Source organism: Diorhabda carinulata, chromosome 10 (genome assembly GCF_026250575.1).
Source record: "Diorhabda carinulata isolate Delta chromosome 10, icDioCari1.1, whole genome shotgun sequence".
NCBI classification, from domain to species: domain Eukaryota; kingdom Metazoa; phylum Arthropoda; class Insecta; order Coleoptera; family Chrysomelidae; genus Diorhabda; species Diorhabda carinulata.
Genome location: NC_079469.1, coordinates 6,904,836 through 6,931,622, shown reverse-complemented (window position 1 = coordinate 6,931,622; position 26,787 = coordinate 6,904,836). Strand labels below are relative to the sequence as shown.

The window sequence follows — 26,787 nt, the reverse complement described above, 5'->3', positions numbered from 1 at the left end:
CATTAAAAAGCTGATGGCGTCCAATTTAATATCAATTGATCACTCCACCAGTTATTTAAATACCTCAACTGATGCCGAATACCACTTCCTGAAGAAGAGTCTCCTGCCAGGGAATTAAGGTTATAACCTACTAGAGATTAATAGGGTTTGCCCTCTTGTGATTGCTTTTTACATAAAAATATCTTTAGTTCCAAGATCAAAAATAAATGATTAAATGCAGTAAAGATATGAATTTTACTAAAATGAATTACTATGCTATTGAAGTGAAAAAATTATGTTGTCGAGATCAGATTGAATAGAAACTGGTTAGTGATTTGCGTCGGAAATGAATTTCTTCTGAGGTGATCCCTGTGTATTCTGCCCAACAGTAATTAGAAACTAGTATTAAAAGCTAACTTTATTAGCTTAGTTTTACAATTGGTCTTTTTTGTCTCTTCATACATTATCTGGCAGTACCAAATTTTTCCAGGACATGTATATCAACACCATGTTTAATGTAGACACTTGATCGAAGTTCCATCTGCTAAATCCGATCATACAATAGCTAGATGATGGGAGATTTCATGCTTTCAATAAACTCTGTTAGCTATAGATACATTTTTGACTTCCACTTCTCGGGTTTATTTGTACCTATATTTCATGTTAGATCTATAGATAATCAAATAGTAAACAAGTTGATAGTTGGTTTAATAATTTATTATTTCCACTACTCTTATATATATAAAAAAAATATGTTCAACATATGTATACATAATGCAATATATTTATGACTAAGCCAATTTGAATAGTTGAATCGCCCTGCGAAATCGATTTTGAACAGCCAATTAAAGTTTTATACACTAACTCTACCTCTCAGTAATATTATTCATATAATTTGCATTTTCATCTGATTCCTTGGAAAATCGATCATCTCAAACGGATACACTTTTTCAATACTAAGTACCTTTGACCATAGTTTGGACAAGAAATCAACAAAAAATGCGTTATATCATATAATTGTCCAAACACATGTTATAAACTATCACATATTAATTATAGATAATTATTTCATGAATATATTGTGACATAATTATGGCAAAGCTTTAATGTACAACTTATTTTATACAAAAACGGTAAAATTACTAGCTATCTCTTACAAATTAAGTTTATACAATTTTATTTTGGAATAAATTAATTTCAATATCAGTCTGATGATTATATTAAGAGTTAATATTTTATTACATATAAGCCAATAATTACGTTTGAAACATTAATGACATTCATAGAAAATACACCATTACACAATTCCACTAGCTGGTCCTTCGAGCCTTGTAGCGGATTCATATCTAGTTCAAACGACTAATCAGTGTAATTGTGTGTTAGTGTCAATGCCAATAATTCTGCTGTGGCTAATAAGAATTTTGTTTATATTGTTACAAAGTTTCATTAACACAATGTTGAAAAAAGTTATCACAGAATAAAATAACAATATTGTATTTATCTTGATTTTTATAGAGTTGAGGTTTCCAACCCATAGAGAAAATATTGTAGATAAAGAAAGCGAGGTATAGTAACTTGGTATACCACTCTCTACTTCTTTTTACTCTATTCTGATTGGATCGAAATGATGTCGAAATTTCAAGTGGTAGGAATTGCAGAAGATGGATAATAACAAGTGTTGCATTTATTGTAGAGTAGAGGGATATAGAGAGTGATAAACCAATGCTTTTTCTCTTTTGTCCAATAGTACATTTTCACTTATACTCCACTCACTCTTTACATCTTTAATATTTTATCTATGTTCCAACTAGAGGTCACCTGAAAGTTTGCAAAATTTTTCCAAAAGAGCTCATTAGAAGACTTAATAACATTAGTAAAAACAAATTATTTCTCAAAATTCTAAGATTTCCTTATAACTTTTAAATCCTTATTAAAAGCAGTTTTTCCAAATTAGGATTCTTTCAGAATACTTGTGCTTAATAATTATATCAATAAAGAAATATAAGACCAAAACTTAAGTTTTAGTTAATTTCATTTAAAGCAAATTAGACCTTAGATCGCCTGTAAATTAATCTTCCTTTCATCTTTATGCATTCTCCTCCTTTTTAAATAGATTTCATCCTACAATTATTACTATTTTTTCTTTATTCAAAAATTATCGAACCTGGTCTAAATGTTAGAAACCGCTACTCTAAAAACAACTTTTAACCAATATTTTTAGTTTCTTTAGACCTTTTCTACATAAAATACATGAAATAAACTTATTTAAAGTTTGTAATGCAATAAAATAAGAAAATAGCTACTAAAATCCTTCTTATAGATAAAATATACAGAAGAACTTTTTTTCCAAGTCAGAATAATATATTAAAAATATTGTATTTTTCCTTCATCATCCAGATAATGATCTCTGATAACATCTTCACCAAAATCCATATACTGCGACAAAAATAAATAGAAATCGATTAAAAATTTTTAATAGTTTTCCAGTTTAAAACCTTATTTTACTATGAAAGTGGTGAATAATATGAAATCGAAGAAAATGAACAAAAAAATTTTTATAATAAGGAAGTTTTTTCAAGTTTTTTATACTCACTCATGTCATGCTACCGTATTTACTACCGGGAGGCCATACTGGAACTTCTGAAGAGCTAGGCGTCGGGGTTCGTGTAAAAGCATTGGATATTGAGTCTTTGAGCCTCTCTCTAAATGTTTTATATTCCAAATCGGTGTATTGTTGACCGAAATTGAAATCAGCCACTTCTATTATAAATCTAAATAAAAATACCTTTAAAAAACACATCTCCTACCCATAAGAATAGAAAGAAAAGTGTACAGTAGGTTGATCCTTAAAAACATTTCACGAAGCACCCTCTTATTTTGTTCGATGATGTATAAAAAGAATTCAAGAAAAATTTCAAGTTAATCAAAAATGTTCTGATGATCTATACCTCCCTTTAAATGATTGAAATGATTTTCACTTTTCTACACTAAAATTAGTAAATTACTTCAATACAATATTAGCACCTATCATTGTAATGGAAATCTGTGTTTTGAAATGTGTTTCATCAACAGTGATTTTTAAAAAGTTAATTTTTTAAATGTTTTTATCGGTCAAATTATAAAGAATATTTTTTTTAAAATCGAATTAAATTGACTTTAATTTAAAAGGTAAGCTTTCATTTTATATTGCTATACTATCAAGACATTTAAGTATGACATCAAGTAGAATTTTAACAGAAAAAGAAAAAATAATGACCACTATGAAAGCGAAGAAAGGATAACGAAAAAAGTTATAGAAGCGATCAAATGGATAAAAAATTGAAAAGCTGCGACAAAATAATACCTGGAATATTAAAAGGGAGATAACACTATAGAATTATTTGCAAAAATATGCAACATACCTCAGAATAAGGCAAAGATACTCAAAAATTACCAAAGACAGTTAAATTGGTGGGACCATTTAGAAAGAATGGAAGATTTAAGACCAGTGAAAAAGTATGGAAAGCAAAAACAAAAAAATAGGAACACCTAAAGCGATGTGGTACAAAGTAATTGGTTCTATACTTGAGAAAAGGGGCATTACGTTCATAGAAACAAAAATAACAGCATTTAACAAAAAAGAACGGACAAAATTAACTTAAAAATAAATCAGTGCTACATATATACTCACCTAGAACGATTTTGGAAGTAGTATGCAACTCCAAATACAATTAGGACTACAGCTACTAAACTAAAAGCCACTGGAACCACAATGACTGACAACTGACCTTGTTTTTTCACTGAAATAATTATATATAATATTATTTAACATATAAATCAATTTTTTATAAAAACAAACAAACTATAAAATATTATGTATATTAACTAACCTTTGTAAATATTAACAGTTACTGGTGTTACCACTTTATTGATGTCATTTTCGATGATGATCAATACAGTAGTTTTAGGAGAACTCAAATATCTAGATATAGTGAAATCGCAGTTATCTAACATCTCATATATATCACAAGTTTCATTACCAGTGATATTATATTCCCCTCTTCTATACTTAACACAATATGAGAAGTTTTTCGAACCATCACATCGAATTCTCAATGATAACATGTCTCCTGGTTGGAGCCAGTTGTTTCCGGTAACATTAACTTTCGATAGAGGATCTAAAACACAAAAATCATTAAATTTCACAAAATTATATATAAAAAACCAGTATAAGATCTGGACGGGTCTTGATCTCATTCACTATCGTCCTCAATCGTCCGTAATATTGTGCTTTCATTTCCCATGGCTGGTTTCCAATCCTAACAAAGTCTGTTGTGACAAAATCCTTCTACTAATCTTCACTCTCAGAAAATATTTTTATCATCTGTTATGTTTTTATCTTACTACATAACCTGCCTATTTTATTCAATATTAGATATTGGATTCATGAGAAATAGAGAATAAATCAACATATCTATTTGACAAAAGATAAGTTAGCTACAATATTTTCTTACCTTTAGACTGTAATATTTTATAAAAATAACCGTAGGTCTTTTGCAAATCATAATATGATCCCAATGAATAATTATGAATCATTGGAAATTGATTGTGATAAGGTCGAAAACTCCCATTTGCACAGGCCAATGATATTGGTTCAGACACAAATTTTGTATTAATAGGAGATCTCTTGATTTTTCTAGCAGTAGTTGTTTTAGGTTTAGTAGACACAGTTGTTGTGGTACCATTAGAAGTAGAAGCAATGGTTGTAGTTGTTGATGTGGGAGCTGTTGTTGATGTGATAGCAGTTGTTGTTGATGTGGTAGCAGTTGTTGTTGATGTGGTAGTAGGTACAGTAGTAGTTGGTAGAGGAGTAAAATCTGCCATTACTAAAGCTTCAATCATATGCTTTTCATAGGGCAATGTATAGTTGAAAGCAAACTCATATCCATTCGTGATTCCATAATAATTGCAATCGACAAACCAATATGTTCTCAATGTCACTGCATTTTGAACAAAATCTTCATCAGTTTGTTTCAATTTTACTTGATGGACAACTTCTGCTTTAGTCGAGACATACCCATTTGTTATTGTTTGGTTATGTTGTTCAATGAGAAGATCTCCATTTAGATCAACTGTTAATAAAAAAATAAAGATTAGCAATGAAATTTTTATTATTAAAACTAAATATACAGACAAAAAAATATCGAAAGAGAAATAGCTTTCAAGTCGTTGTAAAAATAAAGTCTTCAACAAGTATCTCAAGAACAATATTAAAACTATTTCAGCCCAATGTATAAATCTGTTCCTTATATGGGGCTGAAACATATAATAGGAAGATGTTCCAGAAAATTCAAACGTTCATCAAGAGTGTCTAAAAAATTTTTTGGCCAAACAAAATAAGTAAAAAACACCTTAGGAACATAACTAAAGAAGAGAAATAGATGTACTAGATGCACTTATGAAGCTAAAATGGACATGGATACATGTCATACACTATAAAAACTAGCACCAAACATAGCCAGAAAAGCATTTAATTACAATAAAACAGGCAAAAGAAAAAGAGGCAGACCTGTATGAACATGGAGAAGAATTAGCAAGAAAGATTTGCAACAGATAAACTTAAAAAGGAATATAAACTACAGAAATAGTCAAAAACAGAAGGAATTGAAGAGCCATCATCACAAAATCGTATATAACCCACTAAATGACTCATGAGGACTACTACCTCATTTTTTTATCACAGCTGCTGAAGCACTGAAAGATGCCCTTTGCTCCACTAGGAGCTATAAGATGATTATGATGAAACATTGAGCCAAATTAATTTTACAGCTCCAGAAATAGTAATTTATATTACAAATTGGAAAATGGTCTGTTAAACTACAATATTTATGGTAGCAATATTGAGTAAAAAATCCTTCAAGATATTATACTTTTCATATTTTCAGTTTACTATAATTTGGAGATAAAAGTTATTTGGTAAAATATTGTCAGCCTTGTAAAAGAATTGTTAATGTATTAATTTATAAAATAATAAATTATCATGAAAAACATATAAAAAGGTATAAGAAGTAAAAAGTTGAAGAAAATTAAATATAAAGTATAGTACATATTTACCTGTAATGATAAATTGAGTCCTAGCAGAACCAATTTGGTAGCAAACATCAAGAAACCAACATCTGCTTACAACTACTTGAACAATGTAAGCACCGCCTGGGTATTTATCAGCAGGGTATGTAACATTCCAGATATCTTTTGGTGAAGTTATTTCATTCGTCTTTAAATTGAAAATAAACTCTATTAATCTCAATAGAACCAGATAATTAAATTCATAAAACAAACCTGTTTATGCTGAGGTATAGCATTATCGTACCATTCAAATTGCAAGAGCTTACCATCTGGTACAAAGTCAAGTACAGTAGCACTGACATGTAAGGTAGCTCCTTGTACAATTGGACTATCAGTTTTGATTTCAACATCATAGCTTGAATACACTAAAAAATTAGTAGACCCTAGATGTAAAAGAAAAGTAGGATAGTAAACACACATTACTTATTTGAAATACTACAAGAAAATTTCATATACTGTTCAAGGGAATTTTTATATTCAAGTTCTAAAAGGGGAAGCACATACTAAATATGTAAATGAGTATTATTAAAGTCAAAAATAGTATTGATAATATCATAAAATCACTTACCAAAATCGCAACACAATATATTAAGTAGTATGACTATCACAGGTTTCCTAATCATTATTAGTTTACCAATTACAAAAAAAAGAAATTCAATATATTATTTTGTTTTTATTATCATACATAGTACTACTGTCAATCACAGAACTAGATTTTTAAGAAAGTTTAGCAGATCATATGACAGAAGGGTTCTTCGAAACCTACGATCTGATTAACTCAATACTCATCTGAATGTTGGAAAAGTAATTCGAATCCCATTCACTGTCGTTCGAAAACTGAACAAAGTAAAAAAATCCATAAATTTATAAATTGATACGCGAAGCTAAAATAATCAAAATAAAAGGTTGAGTACTAAATTTGAAATTTCCCATAAGCGAAACACAAAATTGACAAAGGTTATCAGTAATCAGCTGATAGATGATCTATCATTCAATTTGTTCAAAAATAGTATGATTATCCTTTTTAGGTTATGAACCGATATACTTCTGATTAAGCTATAATCTCATTTTTTATTAATCAATTTACTGTGAATTTCTTGGAAGCAATACATTACTATTTTCTGTCTTGTAAATCAATGAAATTTTAGTGACGACTAAAACATGTGGGTACACAAAAAATATAAATAATAGTATTTCATAAAATAACACATCAATTACAGAACATTAATTCTGTGGGATACACTTTTCGATTTTCCATAATACAGTTGGTGTCACTGATTAAATAAGAATAAATTTGAAAGGGAATAACGACAAAAGTATTTATTTTGAATAGTTCATTCTGAAAGTGCTTAATAATGTCGGAAATAAGTGAGACATTTTCTCAAGATCCTGTTTTGGTAATGAACTTGAAAGGACACACAAAGGCGATCACTGATATATCATTTAACCCGCATACCAATCAGTTTGCTAGTAGTAGTGAAGATCATACGTTAATGATATGGAATACAGGAAATAACGTACGAAGTTATAATTTCTGTGGTCATGTCGATATAATAACAGGTGTAGAATTTTCCTCTGATGGCAAATTAGTAGCCACTTGTTCGAAAGATCAAACAGTTCGTTTTTGGGTTCCTGCAGTTAAAGGAGAAACAACAGTATTCAAAGCACATACTTCCAGTGTGAATTGTTTAAATTTTTCCTCCGATGATACAAAACTTCTTACAGGATCTAACGATAAAAGTGTTAAAATTTGGGATGTATCACAGAGATTATTTTTATCAAGTTTAGTCGGCCATACTAATTGGGTGAATAGTGTAAAATATTCCCCAAATGGAAACTTCATAGCTTCAAGTGCAGACGATCATACACTCAGAATATGGGACTGTCATACTGGAAAATGTGAACAAAAGTTTGCTTCTGCTAGTAGTAATCCTACTCGGCTCGCAATCCATGCTAATAATAATACAATTGCAGCTGCAATGGATTCTGGTTCGGTTAGAGTGTACGATGTAAGAAATAATAAATTGCAGCAACATTATACTTTACACAAAGGAGCTACAAAATGTGTATCGTGGCATCCCACAGTAAATTTCTTACTTACTTGTGGAGAAGATGGTAAAGTTACAATTGTAGATGTCATGGAAGGAAGGCCCTTGTATACTCTCACTGGACACACAGGTAATGTTAATACTTGCAAATTTAATACAAATGGAACATTGTTTGCAACTGGAGGAACAGATCAACTTATTATGGTTTGGAAGATTAATTTATAATAATTATCTCTTTATTAATATTATTGACCACTGAATATTTTTTAGTAATTATCATGATATAATCACAATATATTTTTTAACACATCAGATGCTTATCAAAGTGATGTAGACTATAATCTTTTTTGTTGTAATGCTTTCGTCACTATTTCTCAAATTTGTATATTGAATAAAGCCTTATATACTCTTCAGTATGGGTATAGTGATGAATTAAAAATTTTAAATGATTTCTCAAAATCACATTTGCCTATGTTTTTTTAAGCTCGTACAATGTTTATTTCTCTATGAAGGGTGTAGAGGTAAATTTTTATTTATTTCTAATAGAATTTGCTCTATAAATAAGTATTGTATTGGTCGCTTTTAACATCCATAAGTTTATTCTATTTCTACAGGGTCTCCAGAAAGTTTACTGTTGAACACAAATAACAAATGTGTTTTTATGTTTGTCTAATGTAATTTACCTTTATCTAAAAGTTTCTTCTATAACAGTTAGATATTTTTGAAAATGACTAGATTTTTGGAAAACCTGTTACCTACACATTTTGTACATTTTATAATCTTGCAGTGATAGATGTTTGTGAAAGAAAGATTTGTTGAACAATTTTTAGATATGATAAGGGAAATTTTGTTTGAGTTGGCCCTCATATAGGAGGGTTTGTGAAGGTTGTGTGGGGTTGTGTTTGCTATCCTGGCTGGGAAGGAGAAAAAGCTAACGACCATTGGCTATAAGAAAACGAAAAGATATATATTTTTTTGTATTATTTTCGAAGTTTTCTAAATTTTTTGGTACTTCTCTAAAAATTCGAGTACTGTTTTTCAGGAAAATCCACTTCAATTTTTTATATTAATCATTATTTAGCAGCCTGTCTGGTCCACTGTCTCTCTTAACCTAGACCGTTTTGTTTGGTCTTGCACATATTTGACCCAGTTGGAAGATATACATTTCAAATCGGCCGTCCATCGATTCAGGAGTCATCGCTTGTTTCTGTATAATTCATCCCTGGGACGCCATTCTAGTATTCGCTATGTCCCCATATTATTTGATAATCTTACAACATGTCCAGCCAGTTCAATTTTAAATGTGTGGTTATTTCAATTGCATCATTAACTTTTGTTCTTTTAAGTAGTTCTTCATTTCGGATTTTTTCTCTTAATGTCACTTCTAACATGGATCTCTCCATGACTCGTTTTTTAATATCCAGAAATCAAATAATTAATTGATTATCAAACTTTTGATTCTGAGATACAGACTGATTTGAACAATGAACATCTGTTATCTGTTGGGTTAGAGGAATAATTTCTGGACACCCTTCATGTATACCTATATTTTTAATCTGTTTTTATGTAATTTAGGAACCCATTTTATAGTTTTTTAGTTATTTAAAGTAAAAGTTGGTTCTAGCAAGAATATATGTGTTTTATTTAAGAAAATAAAATTTTATAAACCAATTTTATTTTTATTAGCAATCAAAATTAATATAGCTCTATAAGCCATTCTGTTAAAATCAAATAAGATCTGTTATTATGTGAGAAAACCAGTAATCCTCTTCATATTTTGTGGTCTGTTTGCTAATTTATTTGTGGCATCTACATCCAGATTAGTTAAATTTTTAAAAATTAGCATCTTGTTCATTTGGATTTTATACATATAACCGGCACGAAAAAAGAATTTAGGTACTATACCATGTTGTCTGATCGTCAGAATAGTGAAAGAATGTTTTCAGGGGCGCATTTGAAGATTTGCCTCCCCTGGGATATTCACAATTTGAATTTTAACAATAAATACCATGAATCTCCAATTTTTAATTACTATATTGAGTAAATATGTCTATCATCCACACTCTTTACCAAGGAACGAGAGAATGTGGACGGTGCGCTCGTGTTCAATCGACTCGCCTCCCTGTCGCTCCGCTCCGTGTGGTGTTTCGTGCGTGATTCAAAGGATCAATCAAGAGTGTAGCTGGCTAGTACTCTTGTCGTCTCATCTGGTCAAGGACCAGGATCGGATAACAGAGAAAACACCATTTTTAGTTGGAAAACGGTAACAAAAATGTGTGATCACCAATTTCTAATATGAGGCCATATGTGTATAAAGGTCTATGGTAATCATTCAATTGAAAGGAAACGAAAACGAACCCTATTTTTGAAAGTGTAAACACCCAGAGACTTTCAATTTTAATTATCCACATATTTATAAGTCTTAATTTATCATAACTAATTTGAGAACAAACTGAAGGTAAATTAAACAATTGGGGCACTCAGTGACGTCATGAACTAAACCTACAAATGCAAAATGTCTTAATACCGTTAGAATACTTCTGGGTTACTTTGTGGAAACAACTCGTAAGGCTGTGTTATCGGGAAGTACCCAATTTAAAAGATTTTAAATCTTTGTACAGTTCTCATAACTTACTGTTTGTTGTACGTAAGAAAACCGAGGAAAGTGAAGATTTTCGTATTTCAGACAAGCACGCAGTGAAAATACATGGTGTATTATATTTTAACACATTTTGAGGCAACCACGTTTCAATGTGTCGATCTTAAAAGAAATTGACAAGCGTGTTGTTTTTCCCGAACTTTTACCACAAATTCGTGAGCAGGTCAATGAATTGAAAGTTGGACCAAGAAATATAACCACTTCAGTCATTATTGCCTTTTATACAGCGCCAAAGTGGACGATCTAATTATCCAGATATTTTGAAATCTAAATTTATCACAACAAATTTGAAAATAAACTGAAGGTAAATTAAACAATTAGGGCACTCAGTGATGTCACGAACTAGACCTACAAATGCAAAATGTCTTGATACCGTTAGAGCCCTTCTGGGTTACTCGGTTGAAACATTTCTTTTGGTAACATAAATAAAGCAAAATAACATAACCTCACAATTACAAAACTTTCAACAATCGACGACTTTTCCGACGATCAGGCAACGTGGCATTATTATGAAGATATAAATTGTATTGAAATGATTCAAGTGAAAATGTGTTAAATCATTTTTTATCTTAATTTTTACGTGAGTTAAGGGAATAAAAAATTCTGTTAAATACTTGCTGAATACAGATTATGCTTTTTCTTTTACTCTAATGCCTTGTTTGCGATGTTAGTAGAGTTATTCTATTTAGTTGACGACTTACATGAAATATTTAATATTTCGCCCTAGAAATTTGGCAAATAAGATTTCATTTCACTATAGTATGAAATGGATTGTCAGGTGTACATTTGTTATACCAATTATTCTGTCGAATCAAAATTCAAAGAAAAATGTTGTTTACAACGTTTATTCAAAAAAACATCAACAATCCTAGATCTAGTATCACACTTTCAATGGCAAGATGACTTTTCTATTTAAAATATTTATAATTTTTAAATAAAAAAATACATCTAAGTAATAATTTTCATGCATACACATGTTATCAAGTCAAAACTTAATATGTAATATTGAATAAATCAACAGCTAATTCAAATGGTGGTTAAAAAAAGTTAAAAAGCATAAAAAATTCAAGATTTATTTTACTTGTCCTTGGGCAACTTGTAGAGTAGGTATTTATATGCCCATTTATCGAAATTAGTCCTGTACTACTTTTAAGATTAGTTGTAAATGGATTATAATATCCTGTGAATATAAGAAATGATCTTCAAATCTAATAGATGTGGACGATTTATGTTCATTCATTACAACGGCAATGAAACGGGAAGATTTGGGGTGGAACTTGCAGCGCGGGATGATGTGGTAGGGAAAACAGTCACAGGTCTGCGTTGGACGGGTGAGGACCGCGTATACGCAATCAAGGCTTATTATCAAAATGGCGAGAGTTTAGCGTCGGGATTTTAGACGACATTTTAACATACCGTGTACCCAACCTGTCAGACCATGCGATTAAAACGTGGGTGAATAACCTCGAGCAAACTGGATCGACGTTTACAAAAAGAGGTGGTAGTGCCAGAACGCTTCAAACCCCTGAAAATATCGAACGTGTTCGACAAGCCGTGTTAGGAAGTCCACGTCTATCGACCGTCCGTCACGTCACACGCCTTCGAATAAGTGACAGATCGGTGAAAAGGTCCTCGATATCACCCGTATAAAATACAGGTTGTTCAATCTCTTCACCCGGATAAGTATCAACAACGTCTCAGATTTTGTGAGGTTACGCTTGCCAGGTTGGAAGAAACTGATGACCAAATTAACAATTTGTGGATGAATGATGAGGCACAAAAAACAGGTCTGGGTATAGGAGAACCCTCGTTTGCCTCACGAAACACCTCAACAATGTCGGCAAATGGAATCATCGGTCCGTATTTGTTTGAGATGAGGCTGAAAATGCCGTTACTGTTAATTCTGAGAAATACGTTGCAATGATTTGAAACTTCATCGCTTTCCAGTTAATGAAAACACAATTTTTCAACAAGACGGTGGATATCGCTTGGCCCTCTCAGTCTCCCGACCATTCTGTCTGTGACTTCTTTTTATGGGGTTATCTAAAAACGAAAGAGTTTGGAACTGATCCACCCAGGACAATCCCGGCCCTCAAACAACGAATTCGTGACGAGATTGCAGCAATACCTGTTGATATGCTGCGAAGAGTTATGTAGATATTTCAGACACGACTCCATGAATACATAGATGTCTACAGAGGACATTTGGCAGATGGAGTTTTCAAATAAATGTATATCGAATGGCTACTTTTTTATTTCCTATTAATGTATTTTTTCGACAAAAAAATTATTTGCGAAATCTTCCAGTTTCATTTCCTAACCCATTATAACCCAAAGATATTCCTACAATTTAAAGTAACTATTTCCAAAAATATTATGACAGCTTTTTTTGAAAAATATTTCGTATGGAACATAGTCTTGTATTTATGTATTCGTTATTATGAACTGTGATTAAATCTTGAATTGGGTACGTTACACCAGGATTTCCCAACGACGTGTATAAAGCCACATCTCAAATGCCTCAAGTTTTTTGATCATTTGAACTTTCAAGGTCCAAGTACAGCAGTATTGACCACACATAACATTTAATGAATCCTATTCTGACGTGGAGGTTTTAGATTTCTGTTTGCAAACGTTGAGGAATACTTGACAAATGCCTTTCGAGCCATTTCAATTCTGATCTTTTTAAGTAGAAAATAAGTCAACTGTTTCTGAAACCGATTCAACTACACACAATCCTGCCAAATTAAAAGAATAGGTAGCATAAGCAACATAATCTGGTAAAGGATTAATTGCAAGGAAAAGACTATCACTGATATATAAAAAAATTTATATCTTATCAACAGATTAAGAAGTTAATTAATGAAGATTGAATTAGAATTGATGAAAAAACTGTTAACTTCATTCAACGAAAAAAAATATTGAACCAAGTCAATAATTTTGAGAAAAAGAAAAATAACTTGTACTCAAAAAATTTACTCAAACCGAGAAAAAGTTCTTGGCTCAAGATTTTTTATCTTGAGTCGAGTTACCTATTTTTTCAGTCTTTATTCCATAGAAAAATTTTTCATTACAACTAATATAAATCAATTTTTGAATTGGATTATCTTTCTGGCAAAAATTTTGCCGTCTTACACCTCATGGGTCTAGGCGTCAATCCATCACTAATTATGAATAATAATACAAATTTACATATTTATCACGTTAGCAACGTCTCTTCTAATTTATTTCAGAAAATATACATAGAGGAATTCATCAGCTCTCCACTTGGAAAGACTTTGATTGTACAAATAACACACATATTTACTTAGCACTTTATCAAAATAGTTTGTAAATAATCAACAACTGGAAATTATTTTAAAAAACCAAGTCCTTGTATTGCAATACATTTAATTAACATATATGTTTATGTTGGTATTTTTTCCGAGATTTCATGAATTATTCAAAAAAGAATAATCAAATCATTATAAAATTACATAATATGACAAGGTCAACAACACATTTCTTGATATATGAATGTATTTTGTTTCATGTTCATTCAAAAAATTTCTCATAAAACTCCTTGTTTTTGACTAATAGGCTTTCAAAGTTGCGAAATCAGAACTTATATTTAAGTATATTTTCCAAATAATTATACATTGTGTTTCAATACCTCCTATAATTATTTTCAATAAATAATAACAATTTATGATAATTTTCTCCAGAATGTCTCTTTATGGCGAACAGTTTCTTTGGCATGTACAACGATCTAAAAGTCTACATATCTCCTAAACCATACATTTTATTGAGTTAAACAAAGAGTATCTTTTTGTTAAAAAATCGATTGAAAAATTCTTGTTTGCTATTTAGATTGTACAATTTGTCCCTGTAAAAGCTATGGATTGTTAACCATTAGGTATGAGACGCCCTTGGCCTTCAGATAGTAGTGTAGAATTATTTATTCCGTCAAACACACAGTTCATGGACATACGTAATCATCCATTAAAACTTCATAATATTCTAATGTTAATTTAGAAAATATATTCAATATAAGTTTTGATTTCGCAAATTTAAGAGCTCATAACTCAGAAACGAAGAGACGTATGAGAATTTTTTTTCTGACAGTATTTTTTTCACGTCATCTACGAATTTTTTGGACCCTGTATATCACTGTTAAATACATTATATACACCTATTTCGGTTTTTGTCAAAATATTTGGTTGAAACGTCAAATTCAAATATTCAAATAGACAAGACCTAAAATTAAGACAAATTAACAAGAAAAACATATAAAAATGTCTAGGAAATAAGAAATTTCATTATTTTTATAACAATATACACCAAAAAATATGCAATTTTGATACTTATTTGAAGCAAAAAAGTATTATTAAGTACTTGTTTTTGGTATTAACTACCGTAAAATAAAATTTAAATTTCGCGCTATTTTTAAAATATGAATTTGCCAGTATTTTGTCAAATATGTCAGTTTAGTAGTTGAAGTTTAGACATATAGATGACGCCTATTTGTCGTTGTTATGAACCATCTAAATATAGGTGACCTGTGATTGCGGATTTCAACTTTGGAAATTCTAATACAAGTGCTAATAAATGAGAATGTTTCTTAGTTTAAAAATCGATACGATACGATACGATAGAGCAAAAACTGAGATTCCAGAATGAGAAAAGTTTTTTTGTAACATTTTTACAAAGATTACAGACCATAAAATTACTGAAAATCAAAAGGCATTGAGCTTCATTACTAGAGTTATGCACGTATCAAAACTTCGTGTTTTCTAAAAGTAGTCCGAAACGCTCACAGCTTATTTCTGCTCTAAGGCATCGATATTTTATTTTCAACTTTTCGTCACAAAATATTCAAAATTTTAGATCATACAGTTAGATGATACTTTGGTAGAGAAACTGGTTAAACATCTTAAAGAATTAACGTCTTGTACATACACTTTGTACACTTTCTTTCAATCGTTTTTTTCTATATAGTATGGAATGCGATAAACATTAAATTCGTATATTGATAAGATATTAATGTAAACAAAGTTGAAATCAGCCGTAGCAGGAAGGAAAATATGTGCAATATGTAGCAAACCATACTCGCCGATTATCGCACTCCTTTGGACCTTCTAAAGATACCATACATCACCATTTAGAATCGTTAGATAAGACCTATGAAAGTTATCGACAAGGGCCAGAGGAATTAATCGAGATTCAAGCGAAACAGCTCCTTTCCCTTCCGAAAGATGATTGTTTTATTAGACGCTTTGTTATTTCCGATGAAGAATGGATTTATCTAAATAACCCGAACATGAAAAATCAGTTGTTAGACACAAGAAAATTACCAGAACCTGTCGCAAATACAAGTCGATTCGAGCGAAAAGTCTTGTGTCTGGTGGAATTATGAAGATTTAGTGAACTTCAAAATCATTTCAAAAGTTACGCGAAATGAGATCAATTGATTTAGTGGTATCCAGAGAAAGTAATGAAAATGCACTGTGACAATTTTTTGCATCTAATCCCAAATAATGATCTCACCAAGGTCTCAAAAGCTTGCTGATCGTTGGGCTCAAACCATAGAATACGATAGGCTATACTTCGAATATCAAGGCTTTTTCATTGTATGATTATTAAATAAACCAAGTTGACATTGGAATAGAACATTATTTATGAGGCACCGTCTGCTTTTATTGACTCCAAAACAGTTTTCAATATTTGTATAATTTGTCAATGGTTTTAGATTTTTTTACAAGAAGAATTAAAAGTTATTTTAATTGTTCTATAGGCTCTCCATATTCACTTTTCTTAGCTCATTTTAGCTGTGTTTACAATATAGTAGTTAATGAACCATGGAAAATTTGCAACTTGGTTCCATGCTTTAGCGCATTCGCACGTAAACGTAGAAAGCTCTTTAAAAAAATCAGAAATGTGTTCTATTAAATCCAAGCAATCGAAATCGATTATTATTGATTCCTAAAACAAAAAGACTCAAAAGTATTTTTCTATTTTCTTTTGATAATTGATTTTGGATTTTTGAAACATTGACTGCCCGTTTTTAAGAAACTGTATCGAAAATAATCATTGATTGTTTTACTACTGTTCTTTTACTGGGGAGAATAGAAGAAGGAGCAGTCCATGTAACTGTATGATCGAAGGTTGAATTGAAGGTTCGTTCCAACTCATAAAAAAACCGTCCTTGATACGGTGACGATTCTGCGCAATAGATATTACACGTGTTCCAACCGGACAGTAACCGTAATACGAACGATTCCAACCGAGTTGTGAACCGATTCCGGGATGGTGTTTTCGATATTTAGTTGATAGCAAGTACTGTTACAAGAATAAATATCTATAAACGCTTCTAATAACCGTTCCAGCTGGGAACAAACCTTAAATATGTCAAATTAATCAATCGATGCTTTATACTAATTGATCTTTCACAAGTGAAATATGAAATAGATCGATAAATATATTGATTTGCACAGGATATTATGATCGTGTATTTTATAGTGAATATTTTAACTAATTTTTTTATATTGTATACATTCCAGTTCGTATGCTAATATCTAAATACATATCTATCTACTTTATTAACATTTGCTGTTTTTCTTATTTTGTAAAATAGTATTCAAAAGCTGTTCGATAAGTTTTTGATTTGCTTCAACAAGATTTTTCAATTCCCTAATTTCTTTACTAAGATGTTCGACTTGTTCGCCATTTTTCTCAATTTTACTTTGCATTATCGGCAATACACTGTGACAATCTAAAATTTCAGAATTCTGATCTAGATTATTATTAACGGGTTTTTTGGAATAAGCCATTTCGCTAGCTCTAGACGATATAGTATGTCCGAAATGTTTCCTTTGTTTCGCAATATCATGCGCTGCTTTCAGTATATCTTTAGGTAACCTTTTTTCCCTCGGATTCAAAGGTTTCACGTTTAGAACCACTCGGTATGCCTTAGGGGATACTAATGCCGTCCAATGTAATAAATTTAACAAATATTGAGGTAAATATCCGTTGAAAAGAGCTAATTCCATGTATGAAATTAATTTAGTTTGTCTAACTAATTTTGATAACCCCGCTGTTTTTTGTAAACCTTGTATATCGTGTACAGCTATACCTACTAATAGATTCATTAAAATAACTGTAACAAATAATAAAAATAATATGTAAGTGACTTGAGCACTTACTTCTAAAAGAAATGGCGGATCTTCGGGATCATCGTCAACTAGAAGATCTAGATTCAATTCTCCCGTCATCATTACCATTACTGTAATCAAACCTATAAAAGGATTCGCGAATGTCGACGAATCTGGAAACATAACGCAAAAACTAATAGTAAATCCAATAAGTAAGCAAGAATAAGCTAGTAATAGTTTAGCGAATTCCCCTTGAACTCTAGTATACATAGCAACGTACGAACCAAAAATAGGCAACTGTCCCACCATCAACATCAAATTAGTCCAACCGAATAGCACAGCGAACGCACCTACATGATTCTGCCAAGTATAAGTTCTTCCTGTATATATAAAAGAAATAACGAAAACGCTCGCAATAACAGTCCATTCTATGATATTTTCCGGATGAGATAAATACTGTCTTACCGATGGATATCCAGCTATTCCGTACACTTTTCTAAGTATCTCACAGCAAGTTATTCCTACTAACACAAACCACTGCATTTCTATCACAAAAGGATTGTTTCTCAACATATGACCCATCATGGATTTTTTTTCGCAAAGTTCTATAACGTTTTGAGGTTGAGTATCGTTCATATTCTTACCGTGGTTGTAACAATTATGCGCTAAAGCTGTTAATACGTATAAAGATAAACTTAAAACGAAAATAAAACAAAATAACATACGCGCTATGTAGTACTTTCGTATCTTTTCCCATTTCAAATAGAGAAAAGCCGAACAAAGCGGATGGAGTAGAATTTCTTTCTGTCCTTCGTCTACGAATGTATTTAAAAAACTTATTTCTCTCGGATGGCAATATTGTAGAATACCTCTGAAATCTAAACGTAACTCTACTTCTCTATTGGAGGATTCTGGATGGTGGTGTAACGTTATGGCGGAATCTAGTTTTTGCGTTACCATAGCTAACGAAGCAGGAGTTTTTCTAGTTATTATCCCTAAAGCGGTCATGCCGAATTTCGATTTAGCAGTTACATCAGCTCCGTGATACAATAAAACCTCGACGCATTGAGATAGTTCGTTTAAAGCTGCTATATGTAGAGGAGTATATCCATATTGATCTTTAGTGTTGATATCGGCACCGTAATTCATTAAAATTTCTATGATATCGTAAGATCTCGCTGCTTTTCCTACGGCGCAATGTAAGGACGTTCTTTGATCGCAATCCCCCATATTCGGATCAGCGTTTCCTTTTCTCAGTAAAATTTCTACACAGTCGTAAGCTTGTGCTCTAGCTGCTAGATGTAGAGGTGATTGTGCTCTATGATTTCTTATATTTGCATCAGCTCCGTGTTCTAACAAAATTTCTATGCATTCCACGTAACCACTTTCGGCCGCTAAATGTAACGGTGTTTGTTCCTTATCTTTCGTTTTCGTATTGACGTTAAACTTTTTGGGTTCTAAAAGGATCTTCAAGCATTGCGGATGACCTAAATCAGCAGCTAAATGGATTGGAGATAAACCTGATTCGCATTCAGCTACGTCGGCGCCTTCTTGTGTGAACAATTTCACGCAAGCTATAGCGTTTGCTCTAACCGCGCAATGAAGGACACTCTCATGGCAACTATGAGGACTGTTGGTGAGTGTTTGTACTTTAGCGTCATTGTTTAGGAGAATCAGAGCCGTTTCGGGACTGTCTCCGAAAGCTGCGCAATGTAACGGAGTGTAACATTTATACAAAGCATTTACGTCACATCCTTTTGATATCAGGAATTGGGTACCGCTTGTACAACCGCTGAATGATGTTAAATGTATCGCACTTAAACCTTGAATAGGTTCGTAATAATTAAGATCGGCACCCATTTCTAAAAAACCTTGTAATAAATCATGCCTTCTCATAAATGCCGCCCAAAGAAATCCCGTATTAACTTCCACTTTAGAAGCTCCTTTAAAATGAACTTTCAAATCTTCTATATTTTGAATTTTCTTATTTTCTATATCGTCCAACAATTGATGCCGCCCCGACGAAACTTTCATATGCTCTAACAGATTCATTTTGATGGTGTCGTGACATATTTGAACAGATAAATCCGCACTTGTCGAGAATTCTTCGAAACTCTCGTAAATATGAGGCGTATGATCGGCCGGTGGTGACGGTCCGCACTCCATATATTCGAAATCGTCAGAAGGTAATTCTTCTTCGAAGATGCTTTGCGGATCGCCTTTGGATTTCCTCCATCTCAGTATCGTACCTGACGTGGGAGGTCTGTAAATGTTAAAATTGGTTACGTCTACGTTTACGCTCACAGATCGACCTAATCTCTTGGAGTTGCAGCTAGAATCTTGAAAACAGTAGTTGTCCATCCCGAAGTATGAATGGTTTTCTGAAGCCGAAACCATTTCCCTACAACAACAATAAAAAGTGATAAAGCTTCCAGTAATTTCTTGGGTATTTATAAAAATATCAATTTTGTCGAAACGTCTGTTTTTAAACGAAATTTCAATTGAAGGAGGCCTAAAATCAAGACAGATGATGACGAAAAAAATCATTATTACTAAAATTAAATAGAAAATCCGCCCCTTAATTCTTATAGAAAGGAATATAACGTGGAATGCAATGCGAGAAAAAACATCAATTTATATAGTTCTAATTATTAGAAACGTTGAAAATATTTCGATTTTTTATTGAAAACAACTATATATCAACCATTTTTTTTCGTCAATTCATTAAGCAGTCATGTTTTAATGATATTGTTTATAAACAAATTCCAAGTATATTTATTATATAATTTTATTATAATCACAGAGTATGAATTAAACGTATTTAATTTATAAACAAACTGCCTAAGATTAATGCATAATATCGTGGCAATGAACTGAGGAAATTTTAAAGTAGGGCAATATTAGAAAATGACATCACGAACAAAATGTTTGTAATTGCATTGCATTCTGAAAAAAAAACGAATAAATCGTTTAATGAAATTAAAAACGATTAAAAAAGACAATCTCTGTTTGAATTGAGATAAAATTTAAGTTATCAATAAATAAATAATCTTTAAAAGAACCTGATAATTTATAGTAGAAAGGAGAAAAACCTGTTCCAGGAAGAATTTTCCACGAAAGTCTGGAAAACTGGTTTTCGCCTAACTAGAGTTTTTGCGAAAATCGAAGTGAAATTTTCATGTTTGCAAATATCTCGAGAATCAATCAAGGCCCTCTTCAGCATCGCCATTTCTGTAGCAGTTTTGTGGTAAATAAATATTTCATGTAGTTTAACTCCATTTTCCGGATATGAACTCGTCATCTTGTACAAATAACTGTCTCATTTCTTCCAAAATTGAGATATTCTGGAAAATTCTACTTATTCGTAATAACCTCACCTGCATGCCCATTTGAAAAAAACCTTTCTCCTTTTCACCTGAAAATGGGTTATTATCCCAAATTCATCTAAATTGATTGCAATTTTTTCCCTATAGATTCAATTTTTCTAAAAAGTTTCTCATAACTGTTATTTTTTCAGTTTTGGGTCACTTATCAATCAATTTTTTTTCATTTCATGGGAAAATATTTGTTAACATTCAAAAAAAGGAAGATTTCTTCACATATATACAGAATAAAATACTTTAATTACAAGGCACTATGAATTTTTGTTGTCTGTCTTGTCCCTTCCACTGCTTGCAAACATGGATACTCGCCAAAACGACAATGGTTTCAAATAGCCTAATCAATATCAAAATCACGTAATAGTAATCTAACGACAACATTTTTCACCTCAAACATTGCCTAGAAAATAGGCAAGTATTCGTAGAATGTCGATTTTACTACCTCCAGGAATTTTAATTAACTACTAATCCATATTATTGTTTTTTTATTTTTTTCAATTTCATCTCCCATAATTCATATTTATTCACATTTTTTCAGACAATATTACAACGTATATTTCCGATAAAGTATTTTTTTGAGACTGTGACTATGAATATTTCGACTGAAAAAACAGTTATACATTACGACATCCAAAGAGCCCATTGGATGCAAATTAGAACTAGAAGATCAAATAATACAACAGAAAATGAAATTCAAATACCTTGGAATTGCCATAACTAGTTATTGAGACGTAGAAAACGAGATAAAAGGAGAACTAGTCATTGGCGGAATAAACACCTAAGATAAGAAACATAGGTAGGAATTTACAAAGCAACAATCAGACCCACAATGAAGACAATACGTTAGAAACAAAGCCAGGAATACAAAAACCAAAAGATATCGAAGAAGAACAAGCGATACACCTATTATAAGAGGAAGAAGAAGAAGTATTTATTTTTAATATCCTCTTGAAAGTTTTTTATGCTAACCTTTATCTTTACGCGGTCCATCGCTTACAGAAGCTTTTTTTTTATTAATAAACGAGGCGAATGAATGTTTTATAGAAGCAATCACATGTATCTATTATGGTATGTCTATACGATCATGTGTTAAGACAAGCATTAAAAATTGTTAATAATTCAGTAACTGGAAATGCGTTAGATAAGACGAGAATCGGTCAAAATGTACAGGAACTAGAAAAACCTATTTGTTCAGATAATTCACTATACGATAGGTTAGTGAAAAACTCAAAATTTGTACCCTACAAAGCATATTAATATGCAAATGAGATGAGTGCCAAATTTTGCTTTTCATTCGCGAGTTTTTGCTCGATATTAGTCTTCTTGTATGCCAATATCCGCCTTATACACCGGATTTGGCATCATGTAAGCTAAGTTCACAACATAAGTGATCAAAGTAATGGATTTAACTTTAGTATAAGTATTTTACTAGCTATATCTTGAATAATATCAATCAAATTTTATTTTTTTTCAATAAAATATTTCCGCGTATTTTTTAATCATACCTCGTAATAATTAACCTCCATTTGCTGCATATTTATGATCTCTATTTACTAGCATATTTTCGCGTCATATTTTTCATCCATTTTTTAGCAAAAAGTGCAAGTAAAAGTTATTTTATGAAATTTAATACTTCATAATTTTTTTTTAAAATGTAGACTCCTATTTTTTTATTTAGATTTTTGTTTTTAGTTGAATAATTATTATTATCAAATTTCTGTTAATCTACTGATTTCGACTGTTTCTTTTGGCTCTAGTAAAAAGGAATATTTTGCAAAAAACCTTCGAAAACAATTGTATAAAGCTATAATTTTATTCTGATTTTACCATAACAAATGAAATTAATTATTTCTTTAATATTAACTTCATATTGTAATCTATTCATTAACCTATTGTCTGATATGAAGAAAAAGTGTATGGAAAATTAGCAAAAATGAACTCACCGTCAATAATAAATAGGTAGTTAGACTCAACTTGATTGGCACAATAAAAATATCCCAACATCAAAACACTTAACTCTCGACATTCCTACGGTTCCCATAATTATCATTGATGTTTAGTAGTTGCAAATTCAATCAATTGAAAATATACTTCCGGATGTAATGGTCGGTATCCTTTGTCAAATCCATGGGTTTTATTCCGCTTTTATAACAAAAATAATGGAAAAACCTTTGGCCCGGTAAAAAGACATTCAAACATTCGCGTAGGTCGTCAAGTCAAAGTAACTGCGAATAACGCAAATTACTAAATTGCCATTCCACTAAAGACATTCTCTCTCTTTTTGAAGATGACGGAGAGGGGAATCTTTAATTAAAACTACTGTTGGTAGATTTTATTATACCGTAAGTGTTCACACTTATACGGCAGTGTTGCTTAAATCAAAAGTAAAAGGGTACCACCATATCTGATCCGATGATACTGATGACACTCTTGCAGGTACCACAAGCGATTCTGTTATGTATACGTTTTTCTATGAAGTTCTTTAACGCAGTGACGGACTGTACTTATTTTAACTAACATTATGTATATAAAAATTGTTCATTTCTTAAAGTGAATAGTCGTGAGGTCATATTTTGAAGAAAAGGAAGAGAGAGACAGAGAAATGCTTTATTGTCAAAAAATTGTTACAATTTGTAGACAAAAGCTTGTAAAAACTAAAAAACAAACATAAAAATAACTAAATAAAGATACAAATACAATAATATTTCAATATACACAAGAAAACCACAATGAGTAACAAAATTATAGGTAATAGTAATTGGTGACAATAGTATATAAGTCTATAGCAAAATGAAACCAGTATGCAGCATGTCCGGAATTAAATATTATTATTAGAAGTCGTTTAGAGTAGAAGGCACTTTCGATGATATCGATTTCATTTCAATTGGCAAGTGATTGTGCATTTTTTTGAATTGAGCCCTGGACCAATTATGAAGGTAGAATAGGTAGGTAAAGATCGTGCTCCGCGTTCCTATGTTGATAGCCGTGAGACGATCTTTCTGTAATTGGAGAAGCGTGCTTACGAATTAGGCTGTTTAGTCCGAGTAAATCTGTAACGGATCTCTTTTGTAGTTTGAAGATTCGCTCAAATTTAGTCGCACCACACGTACCCCAGGGCATATCGGAGATGGGACTCAAAAAAGGTATAATAATCTGTTAAGGAGGTGGATAAGTTCAGTTCTTTAGAAACTGATCTCAGCGCAAAACAGGAGGAACTTAATTTTTTAGATAAGGAGGCAATATGTAACTCTCATTCCAAGGAATTGTCTATAACAAGCACCAAGATCTGTCCTGCTTCTCTAATATTCTTCAACCAAGAAGCTTGTTTCCTTCTAATTCCTCTAAGACCTTCAACTTTGCCCATGATAATCAACTGGAGGATACTAAACCGGCTATCACGCATTATGTGTCCTAAATAAGCTATTTTCCTACATTTAATGTTATCTACCAACTCATGAACCGCATTTGTTCTGTTAAGAACTTCATCGTTTATTTGCATAGCTGTCCACGGTATCTTGAGAACAAAAGACATAAACGAGGTTTTTAGCTGTCGATCGAGATTTGTCGTCAAAACTTTTAGATATTTCTTTAAAAAAAGGATTGAGCTGAATTTACACTGTTTTCACTGATTAAGAATTCTTCATTGATGAAATTGATGAAAGAGCCTTCCTCCGCGATTGCAAACATGCTCAGTCCGGGTCTGTTTGATAATAAAAAACCATAAACTAGTCCTGAAGCTACTTGTCCGATACAGGAATAAAAAAAACAATTTAGATTTTAGTATGTCTCTAATATAGTATAATAACGAACATTAAAATATTTGTTTATCGTTATAAAACATAATTATATGCAGTTCATTAAAATAGCGGATGCTACAATCTATGATGTCAGGTACAATGGTCCAATTACATGTTACACCTCTGAATTACATACATAATATATTCGATGGACGAGTCCTTGAATAAAAATATGGGAAATTCGTTACACATACGGTATTGTTTATATAAGTTGCAATAAAAAATTAAAAGTGAAATTCCTAGAATTTAAACTAATTATACTTATGGTCATTATTATGTTTATACAATACATGGTGGCGGTTGTATTTGTGGAACCTCGTTATGGGATTTGGTTTTACAAAGTCGTTTGAATTTCGATTAATTTGATAGAAATTCAAAAGTAACAATCGCACAAATAACCCTCGGAATTTCCATTTTATATGACGATAATACTGAACTAATCAAAATAGATAATTTATGTTAACTAAAATATCTTGTAAACAATAAAATTTTCATTTTTGAACTTTTCCTTTTAAATGTGTTTTTCTAATATAAACAACTTTGCAAAAACGGGTCTATCAAATTTTTCCTGTAACACGGCTCTTACCAAAATTGCTACTAGAGGAGGCTATATGGATGTATAATAAAGATATAATCAAAATTATCTAATATTTTCTTACTTTAAATGTTTATTCTTAATTGAAAAGTTTGTTACAAAGGACTTAACCGTGTTTTGCATAGGACTTTTCAGTTGGGAATAAACAGCACCATGATATTTATACCATCAATGCTGTTCCCCTACTGGAACCAATCCAAACCTTAGAATCGAAGGAGAACTCATGGAAAAAGGAAAATAATGAGAGGAGTCCGTCAAAGCTGCATATGATCTTCGAGTAGTACTCGAGCGGATATTCAGCGAAGCCCTATATGAAACAGAAAAAGGTATACTACTAAATGGATACGGGGTAAATAACATCATATATGAAGATGACACATTGTCAGCAATATCAATGTCAAAAAGACAAAAAATAAAAATACGATGACAGGAAGGCATCTCTATATCAATCAAGTTCCAATACAAGAGTCAAACAATATAAAGACCTTGGCACTATTATAAACGAGGATTAGATAACTTTCATTCTAAGCCATCTCGGCCTGGTGATTTCTTTGATATTCCAGATCGTTTAACACGTTCAGCCCCACTTCTATAGACCTCACGACGAATTTGATTCCGAATCTACTCCGCGCATATATGTAATACTCCTATATGGACAGTTGGTATGAAAGGAACGTCCCTACCTCTAATTCGAGATACTTTATGTATACTGCGCATGCTTGAGAAAGCGCAGAACCGAACGATAAAGAAATGTTACCATTCTCTCTTTCTCAATCGGAACAGCTTCCACTTATAGAAGCTATAGAAGAAAGTATTAAATATATGACTCCGTGTCACAAAGGACCGTATTTAAATATATTTTACGGTTTGGATGGACAGTCCTGGGTCCTTGAAATATTATCCTACGGTTAGGTTTGATTTTTTTTCATGACTTTTAACTCCATTGTAAAACAAAAAAACTTACTTATTATATATTTTTTTGTTTTCCTCAAATAATTCAAATAATATTTGATTAAAATTTTTAATTTGTGCTACCTCTAAATTACCTTCATTATATAATATCCTTCATAAAACATTTTTGTTTTTGTATACTT

At 31.5% G+C, this 26,787-nt stretch overlaps 3 protein-coding genes across 5 annotated transcripts; 1 reads left to right on the top strand and 2 right to left on the bottom strand.

Moving 5' to 3' along the window:
- Nucleotides 1-681: 681 nt before the first annotated feature.
- On the bottom strand, nt 682-7,279 carry LOC130898479 (uncharacterized). 2 transcript variants are annotated; one of them, XM_057807816.1, is made up of 8 exons: nt 6,653-7,279; nt 6,298-6,467; nt 6,073-6,232; nt 4,473-5,090; nt 3,849-4,136; nt 3,650-3,758; nt 2,573-2,750; nt 682-2,415 (listed from the first exon to the last, which is right to left on the bottom strand). In XM_057807816.1, the coding sequence occupies exons 1-7, from the start codon at nt 6,705-6,707 to the stop codon at nt 2,573-2,575; spliced, it is 1,578 nt and encodes a 525-aa protein (XP_057663799.1). In that variant the 5' UTR covers nt 6,708-7,279; the 3' UTR covers nt 682-2,415. The 2 variants fall into 2 exon arrangements, with proteins under 2 accessions (XP_057663799.1, XP_057663800.1); XM_057807817.1 differs by having other exon boundaries at nt 6,298-6,449; nt 6,653-7,037.
- Nucleotides 7,164-9,797, top strand: LOC130898480 (POC1 centriolar protein homolog A-like). Its single transcript, XM_057807818.1, has one exon. The coding sequence runs from the start codon at nt 7,440-7,442 to the stop codon at nt 8,355-8,357; it is 918 nt and encodes a 305-aa protein (XP_057663801.1). The 5' UTR covers nt 7,164-7,439; the 3' UTR covers nt 8,358-9,797.
- Nucleotides 9,798-11,620: 1,823 nt separating this feature from the next.
- LOC130898478 (transient receptor potential channel pyrexia) lies at nt 11,621-23,744 on the bottom strand. Of its 2 annotated transcripts, XM_057807815.1 has the most exons (3): nt 23,245-23,744; nt 17,973-20,322; nt 11,621-16,752 (listed from the first exon to the last, which is right to left on the bottom strand). In XM_057807815.1, the coding sequence occupies exons 2-3, from the start codon at nt 20,316-20,318 to the stop codon at nt 16,585-16,587; spliced, it is 2,514 nt and encodes an 837-aa protein (XP_057663798.1). In that variant the 5' UTR covers nt 20,319-20,322; nt 23,245-23,744; the 3' UTR covers nt 11,621-16,584. The 2 variants fall into 2 exon arrangements, with proteins under 2 accessions (XP_057663798.1, XP_057663796.1); XM_057807813.1 differs by having other exon boundaries at nt 11,621-20,322.
- Nucleotides 23,745-26,787: the final 3,043 nt, after the last annotated feature.

Bases quoted from the DNA above. Each gene is read 5' to 3' on its own strand.
- LOC130898478 (XM_057807813.1), bottom strand. From the start codon at position 20,318: ATGGTTTCGGCTTCAGAAAACCATTCATACTTCGGGATGGACAACTAC.
- LOC130898480 (XM_057807818.1), top strand. From the start codon at position 7,440: ATGTCGGAAATAAGTGAGACATTTTCTCAAGATCCTGTTTTGGTAATG.
- LOC130898479 (XM_057807816.1), bottom strand. From the start codon at position 6,707: ATGATTAGGAAACCTGTGATAGTCATACTACTTAATATATTGTGTTGC. The intron at 6,468-6,652 runs GTAAGTGATTTT...TTTTACATCTAG, and splicing joins TATATTGTGTTGCGATTTTG to GGTCTACTAATTTTTTAGTG. The intron at 3,759-3,848 runs GTTAGTTAATAT...TAATTATTTCAG, and splicing joins AACTGTTAATATTTACAAAG to TGAAAAAACAAGGTCAGTTG.